Source organism: Staurois parvus, unplaced genomic scaffold (assembly GCF_062004578.1).
Source record: "Staurois parvus isolate SC_StPar_1 unplaced genomic scaffold, SC_StPar_1.0 ptg003626l, whole genome shotgun sequence".
NCBI classification, from domain to species: domain Eukaryota; kingdom Metazoa; phylum Chordata; class Amphibia; order Anura; family Ranidae; genus Staurois; species Staurois parvus.
In genome coordinates, this window is record NW_028321422.1 from 1,811 (window position 1) to 20,928 (window position 19,118).

Here is a 19,118-nt window from a genome sequence, read left to right on the forward strand (position 1 = left end):
TACGGTGTCCCTGTATAGTTCATCCCATTATTTGCTGCAGCAAGACTGAGCTAGGAATCTTTGAGAAAGAGTCTTCAAGTTACTACTTTGCCTGACATGAGTATCCCATGGTTACCCTGCACCCAGGGGCGGACTGACCATTTGGAAACTCGGGCACTGCTCAAGGGCTCGGGGTCAGTAGGGGGCCCCATGAGATGCCCTTGGTACCTTTTTCATAGGCTTTTTTGAGTTTGGGCAAGGACACAGGGGCCCCATGATCCCTTACTGCCCGGGGGCCCCATGAGTTGTCAGTCTGCCCCTGCCTGCACCCATCAAGTTTGAGTTTAATAAAGCATAAAAAAAAGGATACCCCTAGACCAGTATTTGCAGCCAGACACACAGTCTCCGTCACTCTTCTGGCTCAGTGATTATTCTAGGGCGGGGGTCTCCAAACTTTCAAAACAAAGGGTCAGTTTACTGTCCTTTAGACCTAAGAGGGGCCAAACTGTGGCCTTTGGGAGTAGAAAAGGTCCTGTCGGTATTGGGAACAAACAATACCCCATCTTTGGTGTAGGTGGGAGGAATAGTGTCCCATCGATGGTGTAGGCGGCTGCAATTGTACCCATCGTTGGCACCATTGGGAGGAATTGTGCCCCATCTTTTGTGTCATTGGGAGGAATTATGTCCCATTGTTGGTATCAGTGCTGTTTAATGTGCCCGGAAGGCACGGTGAGCTTTGGAGCACCATTGGTCTACCTCCAGGGGCAATCAACCTGGGCGTACATTTTCGACTGGGAGTGATGAGTATTCCATGTCTTCTTTATTTCACACATTCATTTTAGTGACGGCATCATTTTAAGGTCTACCTGTGGTTGGGTAATATCTAATACCTTGCCATGAAATGTTTCAGTTACAAAAAATGGGTCTTTAAAGACGAATATTTCAGTTTTGCGTAGAGGCCAGAACCGCCCGCCATTTATTTTACTCTCCTCAGAGATTCCAGCTGTGTGATCTCCATGCTTGAGTTCCCAGCATCCCCCACCTGCTTCCGTCACGAGGGGATCTCACATCTCATAGAATGCAGAAGAAGGAGTGAGGTTGCCCCGAGTGGGTGGCAGAGCCGAGAATGTTGGTATGGAGATCTCACCACTGGTGGTGTACCAAGCCCATGAGGACCTCAGGACATCAGAACCCACACAACCGAAATGGAAGAATTTACATATTTCTACTAAACTTGGTTACTTTTGTTTTTATTGAGTCATTTTTTTCTTAAGCTCACATAAGTCAGGAATGAACTATTGAGTCGGCGTACCTCCTGGTATCCGGGTTTGTCCTGATGTCATTCATCGGCTGTCGCCCCATGGCTTCTCTGCTAGGAACTCTAATGTTTTCATGGGTGTCGTACAAAGAGACCTCATTGTTATGGACTCCCCGCCGCCGAAGATCTCCAGATGAAATATACAAGCCTTCTTCGTTGCCCTAAGAGGAGAGGGATGACATCATTACCCGCAGTTGGTTCATGGCCATCAGCCATATTCCTGGTGCACAACGGGGGGCTCAGATACATTTCTGGGGTCCCCAGATTGTTATTGACCATATTCATTAGATAAGGTTTTATGCAGGAAGGTTTCATGGCACAGCTTCCCCCGTCATATATATATCAGTGGAGATGATGAGAAGCAAGCACCCTACTCAGTCAGGAGGGGTAGTGTCTGCAGGGGGTACCACCAGTACTTCTCTATGGGGCCCAGGCCAGAAGGGGGCCCAGGCACCTGGGTGAATCAGATGTGGGCAGGGAGGATGATCAGCATGGCGGGGGGGGGGGGGTGATTACTGGAACCCATCCCCTGTATGGCTCTCTCTGCAGCAGCTGAAAGCCATACAGGGGATCGGTTCCAGTAACTGACCACCCACCATGCCCATCACCACCCTGTGTCTCCTCCTGCTACCCAGGCCCCCCTGTGTGTCCCCACCCCCGCAGTTCCGCTGGCTTCCCTCCTCTCCTACTCACCGGCAGCTGCGGGCACACAATAGTATCCTTAACCCCTTGGGCACATCCTGGTCCTTTTAGGGGTTTCTGACGCCAGGAGGTGGGGCGGGCTTTAGGGTCATGTGACCGCCGTGAGCAAAACAAAATTGAGAAGAAGGAAAGCCCATCTATTATGACGGGAGGGAAAAAAAAAGAATACTCTTTACCCACTTCTGCGCCTATAGCAGAAATGCAGCTACAGGGCGGCACGGGTGCGCAAAATCACGTACTGTATATATATGATTTTGCAGTTCCAGGTAGGGGGCGCACACGGCCTCAGCTGTGAAGATGAAGAGACTCTACATCAGAGTCCAAATCACAGCCCCCCTTGCATTAGAGTCTCTTTATACCAGAATCTCCATTGGCGTCCCCATCAAAGTTACCCATCCATCAGAATGCCCACTGGAGTCCCCCTTTAATCAGAGTCCCCATCAGAGCCTCCCTTGTGTTAGAGTCTCCTTACATCAGTGTCCCCACTGGAGTTCCCCTTACATCAGAGTCCAAATCACAGCCCCCCTTGTATTAAAGGGCACTCAGATGGGGACTCTGATGTAAGGGGGGGACTTTGATAGGGACTCTGATGTACGGGGGGGGCGGGGACTTTGATGGGGATTCTGATGTAAAGGGCACTCAGATGGGGACTCTGATATAAGGGGGGGGGGGGACTTTGATGGGGACTCTGATGTAAAGGGGGGACTCTAATATAAGGGTTAATTTTTTTTATGGAGGCTTTGATGCGGGGGGGGGGGGGGGTCTGATATAAGGGTTGAATTTAATGGAGACTCTGATGAAAGGGAGGCTCTGATAAGAAACTGTGATGTAATGGGGTTTGTGATGTATAGGGGGACTCTGATAGGCTCAAGTTTATTGTTCAAAACTGTCTGACGCAGATCAGCCCCATGCTGACACCTTTTGCCTGGCTGCAGAGATATAGTGTGATCAGTGAGGGGGAAGAGACGGAGGAAATGCTTCCTCTTGGCTGCAGCAGACTGACGACGTCATCTCAGTCACGGCAAAGTCACCTCGCTGGAACTCGAGGACTTGGCGGGAGAAGTGCTGTGATCTCTGGGGGAGGGGATACAGAGCTGAACATGTTCCATATACATACTACATGGCATGTATGCAATTAACACGGACAAATATATACACTATATTGCCAGAAGTATTGGCTCCGCCCTCCCAATCATGTGATTCAGGTGTTCCAGTCCCCTCCATATCATGTGATTCAGGTGTTCCAATCCCCTCCATATCATGTGATTCAGGTGTTCCAATCCCCTCCCTATCATGTGATTCAGGTGTTCCAATCCCCTCTGTTCCAATCCCCTCCAAATCATGTGATTCAGGTGTTCCAATCCCCTCCCAATCATGTGATTCAGGTGTTCCAATCCCCTCCCAATCATGTGATTCAGGTGTTCCAATCCCCTCCATATCATGTGATTCAGGTGCTCCAATCCCCTCCCAATCGTGATGCAGGTGTTCCAATCCCCTCTACATCATGTGATTCATGTGTTCCAATCCCCTCCATAGACACAGGTGTATACAATCAAGCCCCTAGGCATGCAGACGGCTTCTACAAACATTGGTGAAAGAATGGGTCGCTCTCAGGAGCTCAGTGGCTCCAAGCGTGGTCCCGTGATAGGTGGCCACCTGGGCAATAAGTCCATCCGTGACATTTCCTGGCTACTAAATATTCCACGCTCAACTGTTAGTGGGATTATAACAAAGTGGAAGCAACTGGGAACAACAGCCACTCAGCCACCAAGTGGTAGGCCACGTCACATGACAGGGCGGGGTCAGCGCATGCTGAAGCTCACAGTGTGCAGAAGTCGCCAACTGCCTGCAGAGTCAATAGCTAAAGACCTCCAAACTTGGTGTGGCCTTCAGATGAGCCCAACAACAGTGCATAGAGAGCTTCATGGAATGGGTTTCCATAGCCGAGCAGCTGCCTTCCATCACCAAGTGCAATGCAAAGCGTTGGATGCCGTGGTGTAAAGCACGCCGCCACTGGAGCAGTAGAGACGTGTTCTCTGGATTGACCAATCACACTTCTCTGTCTGGCAATTCGATGGATGTGTCTGGGTTTGGCGGTGGCCAGGAGAACGGTACTTGCCTGACTGCATTGTGCCAAGTGTAAAGTTTGGTGGAGGGGGGATTATGGTGTGGGGTTATTTTTCAGGGGTTGGGCTTGGCCCCCTAGTTCCAGTGAAGGGAACTCTTAAGCCAACATTATTATTATTATTATTACTACGAGTTTATATAGCGCCAAAGGGTTTGCTCAGCGCTGTACAATAGGGGGGGACAATACATGGCACAGTACAACAAAGACAGACAGCGTACGAGGGGTAAGAGGGCCCTACTCTTGCGAGCTTACATTTTGGACAATTTCATGCACCCAACTTTGTGGGAGGAGTTTGGGGATGGCCCCTTCCTGTTCCAACATGACTGCCCACCAGTGCACAAAGCAAGGTCCATAAAGACATGGAGGAGCCAGTTTGGGGTGGAGGAACTTGACTGTCCTGCACAGAGTCCTGACCTCAACCCCATAGAACACCTTTGGGATGAATTAGAGCGGAGACTGGGAGCCAGGCCCCCTCCCCCGACATCAGTGCCTGACCTGAGAAATGTGCTTCTGGAAGAATGGTCCAACCTTCCCATAGACACCCTCCTAAACCTTGTGGACGGCCTTCCCAGAAGAGTTGAAGCTGTTATAGCTGCAAAGGGCGGGGCCAACTCAATATTGAACCCTACGGACTGAGACTGGGGGGCCATTAAAGGTCATGTGTGTGGAAAGGGCGGGGCCAACTCAATATTGAACCCTACGGACTAAGACTGGGGGGTCATTAAAGGTCATGTGCGTGGAAAGGGTGGGGCCAACTCAATATTGAACCCTACGGACTGAGACTAGGGGGGCCATTAAAGGTCATGTGCGTGGAAAGGCTGGGGACCAATACTTTGAGCAATATAGCGTATATGGTGACAGGTCCAATTTAATTGCCCCCAATACACGAGGACCCCCCTCCCTGAACACGTCATCCTATATATGGAGGACTCACCAGATCTTTCTTTATTTGGCAATGAACCAGAAGTGACGCCAACTCCATATTTTCACCATAACCGTTCTTCAAGGGAATCGATCGATATCCTGAAAGACATGATCGGAATTATTAGATTCTATTATCTGTTCCTCTCTGTTCTTACTAACCAGCACCCCAACCACTGCACCACCTGCACCCAACACCCCAACCACTGCACCACCTGCACCCAACACCCCAATCGCTGCACCACCTGCACCCAACACCCCAACCACTGCACCACCTGCACCCAACACCCCAACCACTGCAACACCTGCACCCAACACCCCAACCACTGCACCACCTGCACCCAACACCCCAAGTACTGCACCACCTGCATCCAACACCCCAACCACTGCACCACCTGCACCCAACACCCCAAGTACTGCACCACCTGCACGCAACACCCTAAGTACTGCACCACCTGCACCCAACACCCCAAGTACTGCACCACCTGCACCCAACACCCCAAGTACTGCACCACCTGCACCCAACACCCCAAGTACTGAACCACCTGCACCCAACACCCCAACTACTGCACCACCTACACTCTGACTCTCTTAGCACCCAACACCCCAAGTACTGCACCATTCTGCCACCCAGCACACCATACCACTGGAGTATGGAAGGGTTAGGACTTCTATCAGGTCTCGGTTTTGCTGTTGCTATCACCAGGACAGGAAGTGAGGGACATTTCCTCCAGTGGGGCATAGACGGCATTATATGTCTCCCTTTATTAGACCGGGACAGTGTTAGACCCTTTGTCATGTCTGGAGTTTCCAGAACGGCTCACAGAGAGGCTGTTGGAACATCAATAATTGGGGAAATGCTGACGAACATCAAACCCATTTCTAAGGCTTGGTGGCCCTGGAGAGGCTGCTCCTGTCAGACAGAATTACCCTAAGAGACCTAAAATCAGAATCCTGAAGACAAACATGACACGAAGAGCGAGAGACCAAGACTGAGCACACCAGCCAATGGGCACTGGTGGTAACTCAGCAAGAATGGTTCCCCTTTATTGCAATATAGTGGAGTACAGTTCATCCAACGTGTTTCACCCCTCAAGCCTTAAAGTGTTCCTAAAGCCGGACCCCGCAATCACTATATCCGCTCTCCCCGGACCCCGCATTCACTATATCCGCTCTCCCCGGACCCCCCATTCACTATATCCGCTCTCCCCGGACCCCGCATTCACTATATCCGCTCTCCCCGGACCCCGCATTCACTATATCCGCTCTCCCCGGACCCCGCATTCACTATATCCGCTGTCCCCGGACCCCGCATTCACTATATCCGCTCTCCCCGGACCCCGAATTCACTATATCCGCTCTCCCCGGACCCCGCATTCACTATATCCGCTCTCCCCGGACCCGGCATTCACTATATCCCCTCTCCCCGAACCCCGCATTCGCTATATTCGCTCTCCCCGGACCCCGCATTCGCTATATCCGCTCTCCCCGGACCCCGCATTCACTATATCCTTTCTCCCCTGACCCCGCATTCGCCATATCCGCTCTCCCCGGACCCCGCATTCGCTATATCCGCACTCCCCGGACCCCGCATTCGCTATATCCTCTCTCCCCGGACCCCGCATTCACTATATCCGCTCTCCCCGGACCCCGCATTCACTATATCCGCTGTCCCCGGACCCCGCATTCACTATATCCCCGAACCCCGCATTCGCTATATTCGCTCTCCCCGGACCCCGCATTCGCTATATCCGCTCTCCCCGGACCCCGCATTCACTATATCCTTTCTCCCCGGACCCCGCATTCGCCATATCCGCTCTCCCCGGACCCCGCATTCGCCATATCCGCACTCCCCGGACCCCGCATTCGCTATATCCTCTCTCCCCGGACCCCGCATTCGCCATATCCGCTCTCCCCGGACCCCGCATTCGCTATATCCGCTCTCCCCGGACCCCGCATTCGCTATATCCGCTCTTCGCGGACCCTGCATTTGCTATATCCGCTCTCCCCGGGCCCCGCATTCGCTATATCCGCTCTCCCCGGACCCCACATTCAATATATCTGCTCTCCCTGGACCCCGCATTCACCATATCCGCTCTCCCCGGACCCCGCATTCACCATATCCGCTCTCCCCGGACCCCGCATTCACTATATCCGCTCTCCCCGGACCCCGCATTCACTATATCCGCTCTCCCCGGACCCCGCATTCACTATATCCGCTCTCCCCGGACCCCGCATTCACTATATCCGCTCTCCCCGGACCCCGCATTCACTGTATCCGCTCTCCCCGGACCCTGCATTCACTATATCCGCTCTCTTCGGACCCCGCATTCACTATATCCACTCTCCCCGGACCCCGCATTCACTATATCCGCTCTCCCCGCACCCCGCATTCACTATATCCGCTCTCCCCGGACCCCGCATTCACTATATCCGCTCTACTCGGACCCCGCATTCACTATATCCACTCCCCCACAGTACACACAACATGGAAATGCAATTATTTTAGTAAATATAAACTGCTAAATCCCTTTTCTCATCAACAGTATCTAGCATTATTGTGACTTCTTACATTCTGCATTCTTGCAGCCATTGAGAAATACTGAGTGAGCTGTGATTGGTCACAGCTTGTCACATGGTACAAGGCTGTTGTGAATGGCCCTGTACCATGTGATCTCTGTGATCATTCACAGATTTCACACGTAGTAAGCAATGATGTCAGAAGTGACATCTTGCTTACTACTTTTCATGTGATCACTGATTGCTCAATCAATGATCACGATCGGGACCTCACACAGAGGTCCCATACGACGATCGGTGTTCCTGAGGACACAGCGGGCACCAGATTGCGGTGCTGCGCGCTCCCAGGGAGCGTGCACAAGCAGGGGACGGGGGCCGTTTATATACAATGGCCGGATGGGAAGTGGTTAAACCCCTGAAACGCGTTGGTTGTTTTATTCAGTCGATGAATGATTACATTTTCCTTGGATTCATTTTCGGTCTGGCATTCTTCAGACCATCTTTCTCTTCCAGGTTTTTTTATAATGTTTACTGGGCCCCCATTGGGGGTAATAGCCCATCACTTCCTGCCCCGTGAAGGTGGGAGAAGACCTTCCTAATGGGGATACAGACACCACTAAACACCTAACAAAGGGTTTTACGCTTTCCAGTTCTAAACACTTTATTTGTATCCTAGGTTACCTATGATGTTTTTGGATGGTCATTTGAGGATCAGCAGATACCATCAATGTAGGCAGGACGCGGAGGATTTGGGTTTGTACCTGTTTTTAATCCTCTAATAGGGAAAGTATTTTGAGCTAAAAAGTTGGGGTCGCTGAACATGTCCTCTTCGTACACGGCAAACCTCAGGAAAGCCAAGTTTGGTTCACGGATCTCGAACATGGCCTGCTGCTGAACGGAGGTCCACACGGGGTTCAGGCCATTATCATCTGAAAAGAGACAGAAGAACGCAATATTAATTGCTGGAAAGTGTTGGAGGAGACAAATCAACTCTAATTCGAGGCGTAACCACAGCTAAAACTTAAGAAGCAGAATGAAAAACAACAATAAATTGCGCAAACACCTGGGCAAAAAGTACCGCATCTAAAATCTACCCAACGTGATGTAGGCAATCATGTTGCTCCTCTGGCAGGACGAATGAGGGAACCAACTGAAAAAAAAGAAAGGTGTGGAAGGAGGAAAGGGGGGAGTGGAGGGGAAGACAAGGGCACTACATATTCCCTCCATTAATTCAGGGCCAAAAGTACGCCCGCATGTCAATGAGTAGCTCTACAATGAAGGCAGTGAACAGTTTGGCTGATGCTAACCAGTGTGTGTCCCTAATTCCAGCCACACTGCTGCCTGTCCGGACTCTTCATTCATCAGGAACGTGCTAGGTGTCTACAGTATGGAAGTGACCTGATCTTCTGAGCCAACAGGAACTTTACTATCTTTGACATTCATGATAAAGCTATGAGCCGGCAAACTTCCCACTGAATACATTCTCATCCTCTGTGCAACAACGTAGGCTGAACAGCCAACATCTCTGTGGTGGACTGAAGACAGGTGAGGTAGGTTCATGGTGGATATTCCCTCCATTAATTCAGGGCCAAAGGTAACCCGGCATGTCAGTGAGTGACTCTACAATGAAGGCAGTGAACAGTTTGGTCTCCACTGATGCTAACCAGTGCGTGTCCCTAATTCCAGCCACACTGCTGCCTGTCCGGACTCTTCATTCATCAGGAACGTGCTAGGTGTCTACACTATGGAAGTGACCTGATCCTCTGAACCAAGAAGAACTTTATTTTCTTTGACATTCATGATATGAAACGTAAAACTTCCCACTGAATGCATTCTCATCCTCTGTGCAACAACGTAGGCTGAACAGCCAACATCTCTGTGGGGGACTGAAGACTGGTGAGGTGGGTTCATGGTGAATTGTCCAGCCTGATACAGACCTCGCCTCTCTGTATTCCAACTACAGACTAGAACAGGGGTCTGCAAACTTTTAAAACAAAGGACCAGTTTACTGTCCTTCAGTCTTTTTGAGGTTCAGGACTGTGGCCAGTGGGAGTAGAAAATGCCCCAGCGTCAGTGGGAGTAGACAATGCTTCAGGCTTGGTGGTCAGTAGGAGGAAAAAAAACAAAAAAAAACAGCGCCTGTGGTCAGTAGGAGGAAGAACATTGTCCCATTGTTGGGGTCGGGAGGAATTGTGCCTCATTGTTGGTGACAGTTGCAGGTATTATGTCCCACTGTTGGTGTCATTGAAAGGATTCGTGCCTGGTGTCAGTGGGAGGAACAGTGCCCAAGAGACGGAAAACGGTAAGCAAACGGCCGCATCCAGCCCACGGACTGCAGTTTGGAGACCAATGGATTAGAAGATGGTGCAAGGAGGAAATAAGAAGCCAAAGGATTAAACTAGGATTGTGGGAATCTGCAAGCTGGCCTGGTCTACCAACCTTTCCACAGAAAAAGGGCCTTTGGCATTAACTGACCTAAATATTTCAGCCCAGAGAGCTGTATCACCAAAGGGAGTCTTTTGTGATAGAAATATGGGAGCAGCTATTTCTGACTTGCTTTAAAATGGAAATCCTTCACTACTTGGCAAGCAGGCAAGTGTTGGGTCAGCAAACTACCAATTAGTGAAGCAAGAAGAGCCCCTAAACCCAAAATATTGGTAGCTTGAACACAGGAAAAATTACTTCCTGAAAGTCCACAAATAGGTTCAGAGCAGAGGGATGCAGATCTGTGAAGGGCACAAACCTTGCACATTAGAATTGAATTTTAATAAAAACCTAAAAAACACTTACAGTAAAGTAACCGTTCAATGACACATCAAAGGCAATCAGTGGAGGTGGCAACAAGTTCAACCATCCCTGGCCAGTGGCGGGGTTGAAGGATAGAAGTGTCAGCTGACAAATAGCATATACAGTATGGGATCTGCCCAGAGTTGGTTAGCAGTAGCCTGGGTGGCCTTGGGGAGAGGTTTTCAGGGTTCTACCCCTTTCTTGAGTCAGTGAGGGCATCTTCGACTTCCTATGTGCCTCAAGAAGAGAAGGGCTTCCTGGAAACTTTGCTTGGTGATGTGTTTGGAAGATTTACTCCTTTCTTAAGCCTGTGAGGACATCCTCCTTTTCCTGGGTGGCCTCAGTGAGAGAAGTGCTTTCTGGAAACTTTGCTAGGTTATGCGTTTCAGGATTCTACCCCTTTCTCAAGCCTGTGAGGGCATCTTCATTTTCCTGGGTGACCTCAGGGAGAGAAGTGCTTTCTGGAATCTTTGTTTGGTGATGCGTTTCAGGGCTCTACCCCTTTCTCAAGCCTATGAGGACATCAACAGTTTACAGGGTGGCCTCTGGAAGAGAAGTGCTTCCTGAAAACTTTGCTTGGTGATGCGTTTTGGAGTTCTACCCCTTTTTTTAAGCCTGCGAGGGCATCCTTGGCTTCCTGAGTGGCCTCGGGGAGAAAAGTGCTTCATGGATACTTTGCTTGAATATGTGTTTCAGAGCTCTACTCCTTTCTCAAGCATGTGAGGACATCCTCCTTTTCCTAGGTGGCCTCAGTTAGAGAAGTGCTTTCTGGAATCTTTGCTTGGTGATGTGTTTCAGGACTCTACCCCTTTCCCAACCCTATGAGGGCATCCTTTGTTTACACGGTTGCCTCTGGGAAAGAAGTTCTTCCTGAAAAATTTGCTTGGTGATGTGTTTTGAGGCTATACCCCTTTCTCAAGCCTGTAAGGGTTACCTTGGTTTACTGTGTTTCCTGTAAAGTTTGCTTGGTGATGCATTTTGGGGTTCTACCCCTTTCTCAAGCCTATGAGAGCATCCTCGTTTTCCTGGGTGCCCACAGGGAGGGAAGTGCTTCCTGTATATTTTGCTCTGTGATGCGTTTCAGGGCTCTAACGCTTTCTCAAGCCTTTAAGGGCATCCTTGATTTCCTGGGAGACCTTGAGGAGTGAAGTGCTTCCTAGAAACTTTGGTGATGAATCTCGGGGCTCCTCCCCTTTCTGAAGCCTGTGAGAACATCTTCAGTTTCCTGGATAACCTCAAGGAGAGAAGTGCTTCCTGGAAACTTTGGTGATGAGTCTTGGGGCTCTACCCCTTTCTCAAGCCTATGAGAACATCTTCAGCTTCCTGGATGACCTCAAGGTGAGAAGTGCTTCCTGGAAACTTTGCTTGGTGATATGTTTTGGGGCTCTACCCCTTTCTCAAGTCTGTGAGGTTTGGACAAGGGGTAGAGTCCTGAACGCTGTGCAGAAGCACTTCTCTCCCTAAGGCCGACCAGACAATCTTGTCAAATATGAACTATGATAGCTACCGCCCATCTTTGGCTGATGCTTCTATCCTCGAATCCCACCGCTGGCCAGGAAATGTTGGGCTTAATGCTGTTGCTGCATCCACAGATTACCTGTGATGGGAGTCTCTTTGGGTGGGGGGGGCTCATGGAACCCAGCTCACTTTGAAAAAGTGGGGACCCCTGTCTCAGCTCCTTATATCCCTCTTATGTGTAAGTCACCCTGTGCCTGTTAGGGGTACAGGGTGATCTGTCCTAATATTGGGGTGGGGGGGTTGTTGATTGTTTAATGCCATGTGGTTGCATCCCATTGTTCTGTTGTGTGTCTTGCTTGGGAGCAAACTATTATGGCATGTAGGTGTTTGTGTATTGGCTTGGTGGGGGGTGTTTCCACCAGCCCTCCCTCCTGATGGGACTGTCTGCTGGTGTGTCTCTTGTTACTAAATGTAGATTGCCCCGCCCTATGTCATTATGTAGGGAGGGGGGATTGTCCCCTTGAGTGTATATATCTTGTATCTGTGTTAAAATAAAGTAGTCTATTTCCTGGTTTACTTCAAGACTGGTGTCGTCTAGTCTTGTATGGTCAGCGGTGGTGTCCGTGGTCGGTGTTCGGACGGGAAAGCGGTATTATAATGGAAGTACCCAAGCGCAGACTGGGTCGGTTCCGTTACAGACAGATTACTGTAAGTGTTTTAGCTTTCAATATTGCAATCTACGTTAATTGTGAAAGTTTTGCACCCTCTGATCTTTTTCTGTATAGGAAAGAAATCCTGGCAATGGCGTTTCCATATTGGTTTTAGAGAAGGAAGATTGGGCCGTACTGTGTGTAGAGGGGAGATATTTGTCGTTGTACATTTAGTCCTTGTCATGTCATCTGCTGTAATTGTGAAGTCTAATACTTACTGACGACGCTGGTCCTGAACTTATTATTATCGTATTCTCCTCCACAAACCTCCAACTCCACGAAAGGACAGGCGATACCCCGGCCAGGCTTCGGCAAATGACGGGCACCTATAACCTGGAATACCAAATCCGATTCTTTGTTACCCCCACAGACAACATTCTATATCATGCTATTCAGTGGCGTCCCTAGGCAGGTGCGGGGGGTGCGCGCTGCACTGGGAGACACCTACCGCACTGGGTGACAGCGGACCCGCTCCACGAAAAGGTAAGTTGTAAAGCAAGCCGACGTTCCCCGCAGCATGGATGGGATCTGTGGATTGAGCATAATGGATGGGAGTCTGGTCCATTATGCGCCCCAGTCTGCAGATCTAATCCATTCTGCGGGGATCGTCGGCTTGCTTTACAACTTACCTTTTCGTGGAGCGGGTCCGGTGTCACCCCGTATAGGTTGCATGCTGACGATTCCCGCAGGATGGATCGGATCTGCGGATTGGGGAGCATAATGGACCAGACTCCGATCCATTATGCTCAATCCGCAGATCCCATCCATTCTGCGGGGTTCGTCGGAGGGGGTGTCACCAAGTGTCACCAAGTATTATCGCACCGGGTGACACCCACCCTAGGGACGCCCCTGCCAAACAGCGATATGGATGGATTGGATCTGCGGATTGGGGAGCATAATGGACCAGACTCCGATCCATTATGCTCAATCCGCAGATCCGATCCATCCTGTGGGGATCGTCGGCATGCAACCTATACTGGGGGGGATCGGACCCGCTCCACGAAAAGGTAAGTTGTAAAGAAAGCTGACGATCCCCGCAGGATGGATGGGATCTGTGGATTGGGGAGCATAATGGATGGGAGTCCGGTCCATTATGCTCCCCAATCCGCAGATCCCATCCATTCTTTGGGGATCGTCGGCTTGCTTTACAACTTACCTTTTCATGGAGCGGGTCTGGTGTCACCCCGTATAGGTTGCATGCCGACAATCCCCGCAGGATGGATCGGATCTGCAGATTGGGGAGCATAATGGATCAGAGTCGGGTCCATTATCTCCCCAATCCGCAGATTTGATCCATTCTGCGGGGTTCATCGGAGGGGGTGTCACCAAGTATTACCGCACCGGGTGACACCCACCCTAGGGACGCTCCTGCCAAACAGTGATATGGATGGATTGGATCTGCGGATTGGGGAGCATAATGGACCAGACTCTGATCCATTATGCTCAATCCGCAGATCCGATCCATCCTGCGGGGATCGTCGGCATGCAACCTATACAGGGTGACACTGGACCCGCTCCACAAAAAGGTAAGTTGTAAAGCAAGCCGACAAACCCCGCAGGATGGATCGGATCTGCGGATTGAGCATAATGGATCGGAGTCTGGTCCATTATGCTCCCCAATCCGCAGATCCGATCCATTCTGCGGGGTCGTCGGAGGGGGTGTCACCAAGTGTTATCGCACCGGGTGACACCCACCCTAGGGACGCCCCTGATGCTATTTAATGTTCCCAATCAGGCTTGGATTTTACAACATAACTGCTTTGGCCATCATAAGAAATTATCCTTTAAAGGATATCTAAAACCAAGGACAAAAATATCATCTATTGTGCCCCACCAGTCCTTAGATGCGGTGTCTGCATTCGTTTTCTTTTCCCAAAGGAAGAACATTTGCAGCAAGTACAGAAAATACTGTTGATCCTGCCAAAAATATAATTTTCCATTCAATTGAACTGCTATATTAAACACGGTTACCTTCATTTCTAAGCTATCAGCTGTAAAAAGCAGCCTCAATCCTCCTCTTCTGGGGTCCCCCGATGGCTTTCTGGCCCCTCCTCCCGCCGAGTGCTTCCAAGCTGCCTCTTTTTGCCCGTCCCCGGCTCCCTCCTCATTGGCTGTGATTGACAGCAGCGGGAGAAATAGACCAACGCAGTTCCGGCACCTCCAGCACTGAATGTGTGTAATGGCAAGGGGTGCTGTAGGATCTATTGTTGCTGGCTGCTGGGGGATCTATTGTCACTGAGGTGATTATTTTTGTGTGGTGGTCTATTGTTGCTGGTGGGGGATCTATTGTTGCTGGTGGGGGATCTATTGTTGATGGGGTTCAATTGTTGCTGGAAGGGATCTACTGCTAAGGGGAGGGGCGGTATATTGTCTATTGTTGCTGGCTGCTGGAGAGTCCATTGATGCTGGTTGCTGGGAGATCTGTTGTACCTACTGGGGGTCTATTTTTGCTGCGGTAGCATTTTGTTTTGGGGGTCCACTGTTGCTGGAGGAATCTATTGCAGCTGGGGAGGGAGTTGTTGTTGCTGGGGGCGGGGGCTATTGTTGCTCACTGTAGGGGATCTATTTTTTTTGCTTTTCTTGATATCATTAGCAAATTCCATACCAATTATTCACCAAAAATGGAAATTGAGTGGGGGGGTGTGGAGACATAGTGACTCAGAAGGGGGGGCGGTTCCTGCACCTACTTTTTGAGAAAAAAAGCCCTGAAGACCGGGCTCAGGTAAGTATAAGGGGGGGAGGGGCTGGGGGGGTAGCTACTCACTGAGCCCAGGGTCACCCTATGTGGTGCGGGACACTGATTGTAATTTGCACAGGAATTGCACCGCATTACATGCAAACATCAGTGCGGTGCGATTTGATCCGTACATTTTGTATGGCTCAAGTCGCATTGCATCCGCACCAAAAAGGTGCAGGCACAGGGGCGGACTGACAACTCATGGGGCCCCCAGGCAATAGGGGATCATGGGGCCCCTGTGTCATTGCCCACACTCAAAGCACACCCAAAAAAGCCTATAAAAAAAAGGTACCAGGGGCATTTCATGGGGCCCCCTACTGACCCCGGGCCCTTGGGCAGTGCCCGAGTCCTCGAATGGTCAGTCCGCCCCTGTGCAGGACCCTTTTTTAAATCCGTGCCTGAATCGCATCGCATGGGTGTTCTCAACCATGCGATGCGATTTCTGGCAATCGCATCGCTTTTTACAATCTGTTTCGGGGTGTCCTTAATTTATCGTTGACACCCGCACCAGACCGCATGAACACGATGCGATTGCAATGCGGTGCTGAGAACGCACAGGTTTCGCAGCGTTTCCCCCACCGCATTGGTGTGAACCGGGTCTGAAGGTGTTTTTTTTTTTTCCTTCATGCACAGAATGCATTTATAACCACTTAGAAAAAAAAGTTGCTTTTTTTTTTTCTAACGTCATGTGATCAGCAATGACAAGGTGGTCACATGGCTTTGTTCATAAACAAAGCCAGGTTGGTGAATGATGCCACTTTATTTATTTTTTAATAAACGTTTCTACATTTTTAGCCACACGTGTTACAGACGGCGACATCTGAAACCAAAAAGTCACGTGATCCTTTATTCCAGCCTGGACGCACCCACCGTCACCTACCTTAATGGTCAGCACCATCTGTCCAATCCTCCGGGAGTCACTCGGGTCAAAGGAATCCTGCCTCATACACTCCGGCTGCAAGATGTACCCGCAGCGCCCATTGAAGGAGAACAAGGCTTGGTTTATCTGCATGTACCGGTCTGTGACAACAACAACAAACGGACATATTATTATGGGGTTGCAAAAGTTTCTGCGAAACAGAATGAGGCGATTAGTCGCATTCAACTGGACTTCTGTAACATTTTGTAGCTTCTCCAAGACGCTCCTCCTGTTCTAATGAGTGTCAGGAACCCCCCCCCCCCCCCCACCATTTATATCCGCACAGGTAGCTCAGACTCCTTAGTCCCCGGTCACACCGGTGCGACTTGTCATGCGATTTGATCGTTTCACATCTTACAAGTCGCACCCAATTGGCCGCAATGGAAGCAGTCATGTCGGTGCAATCCCGACTCCAATTTTGAAAGTACTTCATGCATTATTTTTTGCAAGTTCAGGTGTGAAGTCGCACAGATGTCTTCTAAGTCGCACCTGAAGTTGGACTGACATCCGACTCTGAATTCAAGTGAAGTCGCACGATTTCAGAGTCGGATTTGGTGTGACCGATGCCTTCATCGAAACAGCTTGGAATGTGTCAAGGGGCGTATTTGCGGCATTTTTCAGGGGGGCGGAAGAAGGGACGCTGGTTCTCCTGGGTGGCAGAGCGGATTGAGGGGATCATTGCCCCCCAGAAGAAGGGACGCTGGTTCTCCTGGGCGGCAGAGCGGAGTGAGGGGAGCGCTGCCCCCCAGGAAGAAAGAATGCTGGTTCTCCTGGGCAGCAGAGCAGATTGAGGGGAGTGCTGCCCCCCAGAAGAAGGATGCTGGTTCCCCTGGAGGGCGGAGCGGAGTGAGGGGAGCGCTGCCCCCCGGAAGAAGGGATGCTGGTTCTCCTGGATGGCGGAGCAGAGTGAGGGGTGCACTGCCCCCAGAAAGAGGAGAGGCTGGTTCTCCTGGGTGGCAGAGTGGAGTGAGGGGTGCACTGCCCCCGGAAGAAGGGATGCTGGTTCTCCTGGGTGGTGGAGTGGAGTGAGGGGAGCACTGCCCCCGGAAGAAGGGACGCTGGTTCTCCTGGATGGCGGAGCAGAGTGAGGGGTGCACTGCCCCCAGAAAGAGGAGAGGCTGGTTCTCCTGGGTGGTGGAGTGGAGTGAGGGGAGCACTGCCCCCGGAAGAAGGGACGCTGGTTCTCCTGGATGGCGGAGCAGAGTGAGGGGTGCACTGCCCCCAGAAAGAGGAGAGGCTGGTTCTCCTGGGTGGCAGAGTGGAGTGAGGGGAGCGCTGTCCCCCGGAAGAAGGGACGCTGGTTCTCCTGGGTGGTGGAGTGGAGTGTGGGGTGCACTGCCCCCGGAAGAAGGGACGCTGGTTCTCCTGGGTGGCAGAGTGGAGTGAGGGGTGCACTGCCCCCGGAAGAAGGGATGCTGGTTCTCCTGGATGGCGGAGCAGAGTGAGGGGTGCACTGCCCCCAGAAAGAGGAGAGGCTGGTTCTCCTGGGTGGTGGAGTGGAGTGTGGGGTGCACTGCCCCCGGAAGAAGGGACGCTGGTTCTCCTGGGTGGTGGAGTGAGGGGTGCACTGCCCCCGGAAAAAGGGATGCTGGTTCTAGGCAGCAGAGCGGAGTGAGGGGAGCCGTGGGAGCAGCTGTAAGACTTTGGGAAGGGAGTCGCTGCAATGGTGAGGCCCTCTCCAGGAATGCTGGGGGGGGGGGTCACGGGGGCCGGTGTGTGTGTGGGGGGGGGGTTGCAGGTGGGGGATGGCAGGGGGGTGACAGATTTTTTGTGTTGCCTAGGGCAGCACAAATTTTAAATACCCTCCTGTCAAGGCGGATGTTGATTGAACAGGATGGGAAGGTGTGATAGTTGTGGAAACTGCAAGAGAGTAACAAGACAGGGGGCGCCACCATCTAAGTGCAGCACTTTATTAAAGCAAAGGCAGGTCAGGTAGATAGGAATTTATTTCATAGAAAACGCTTACCTGGTGTCTGGTAGTTCAGAGCCACCATCTGGACACCGCACAGCCAGAGTCGCAGCGGATCGTAGTTGGAGGAGTCCACCCGCGGTCCCTTGGGATAGACGCGAGTGAGCGCCCTACGATTATATTTCAGCAGGTCAACCGGCTTCGTCCTAGAAAGGCTCTCCAATTTGTTCTCCACAAACGATCGGATTTCTCGGAAGTCCGGCCTCTCTGCATATAGAATCAAATGGGTCGGTCATATAATTAGGCGTTCAACTGTCTTCGGGTTCAATTCCAAAGAGAACGCACCAGGATGGGAATACTTCACTGATGGAAAGTGACAGTTATTTGCAGTCCAATACAATTCTGGTCACATGGCTACATTGGAGAGCCATACTCTTGTGTTGGAGCCCAACTCCAGCCACAAGACAAACACCCTCTGTAGTGGGGACCTCCCCTCTGTAGTGCCGCCACCCTCTGTAGTGGGGCCCCCCTTCTTCTGTAGTGCCCCTCCCTCTGTAGTGCCCCCCCTCTGTAGTGGGGCCCCCACATGGCAACAGTTAAATGCTCATCAAGTCCTTAGGGTTGCAAAGTAGACTGTATTACTTCCCTCTTCTCTTTGCCCCAGCAGGGACCCCCCATAGGCATGACTGGTCTGCTACAGTCTCCTGTCTAAGCTGCTCTCAGCTTTAGAGCTGGCTTAATGCATGGGCACTCCTGGGCACTGCTCAGGCACCCCAGGTGCATTGGGGGCCCCATGATAATCTTGTATTACATCATACTTTCTAACTGTCCCGGATTTGTAGGGACAGTCACACTTTTTACTAAACTGTCCCAGGATGGTCTGAGCAGCATCCAAGAACCTGTACTGTGCCCTCCTGATCCCTGTATTGTGCCCTCCTGATCCCTGTACTGTGCCCTCCTGATCCCTGTATTGTGCCCTCCTGACTCCCCCTGTACTGTGCCCTCCTGATCCCTGTACTGTGCCCTCCTG

General features: G+C 51.2%; 1 protein-coding gene across 1 annotated transcript in view; it reads right to left on the reverse strand.

Moving 5' to 3' along the window:
- Positions 1-1,213: 1,213 nt before the first annotated feature.
- Positions 1,214-19,118, reverse strand: part of LOC149427609 (1-phosphatidylinositol 4,5-bisphosphate phosphodiesterase gamma-2-like) — a 48,068-nt gene continuing 30,163 nt past the window's right edge. The window contains exons 13-18 of the mRNA XM_089667857.1: positions 18,146-18,355; positions 16,141-16,280; positions 12,742-12,856; positions 8,330-8,497; positions 5,062-5,150; positions 1,214-1,458 (exon numbers count right to left, since the gene is read on the reverse strand). Of these exons, the coding sequence (XP_089523983.1) occupies positions 1,264-1,458; positions 5,062-5,150; positions 8,330-8,497; positions 12,742-12,856; positions 16,141-16,280; positions 18,146-18,355 (917 nt within the window). The 3' untranslated portion in view covers positions 1,214-1,263. The remainder of the gene's footprint in view (positions 1,459-5,061; positions 5,151-8,329; positions 8,498-12,741; positions 12,857-16,140; positions 16,281-18,145; positions 18,356-19,118) is intronic.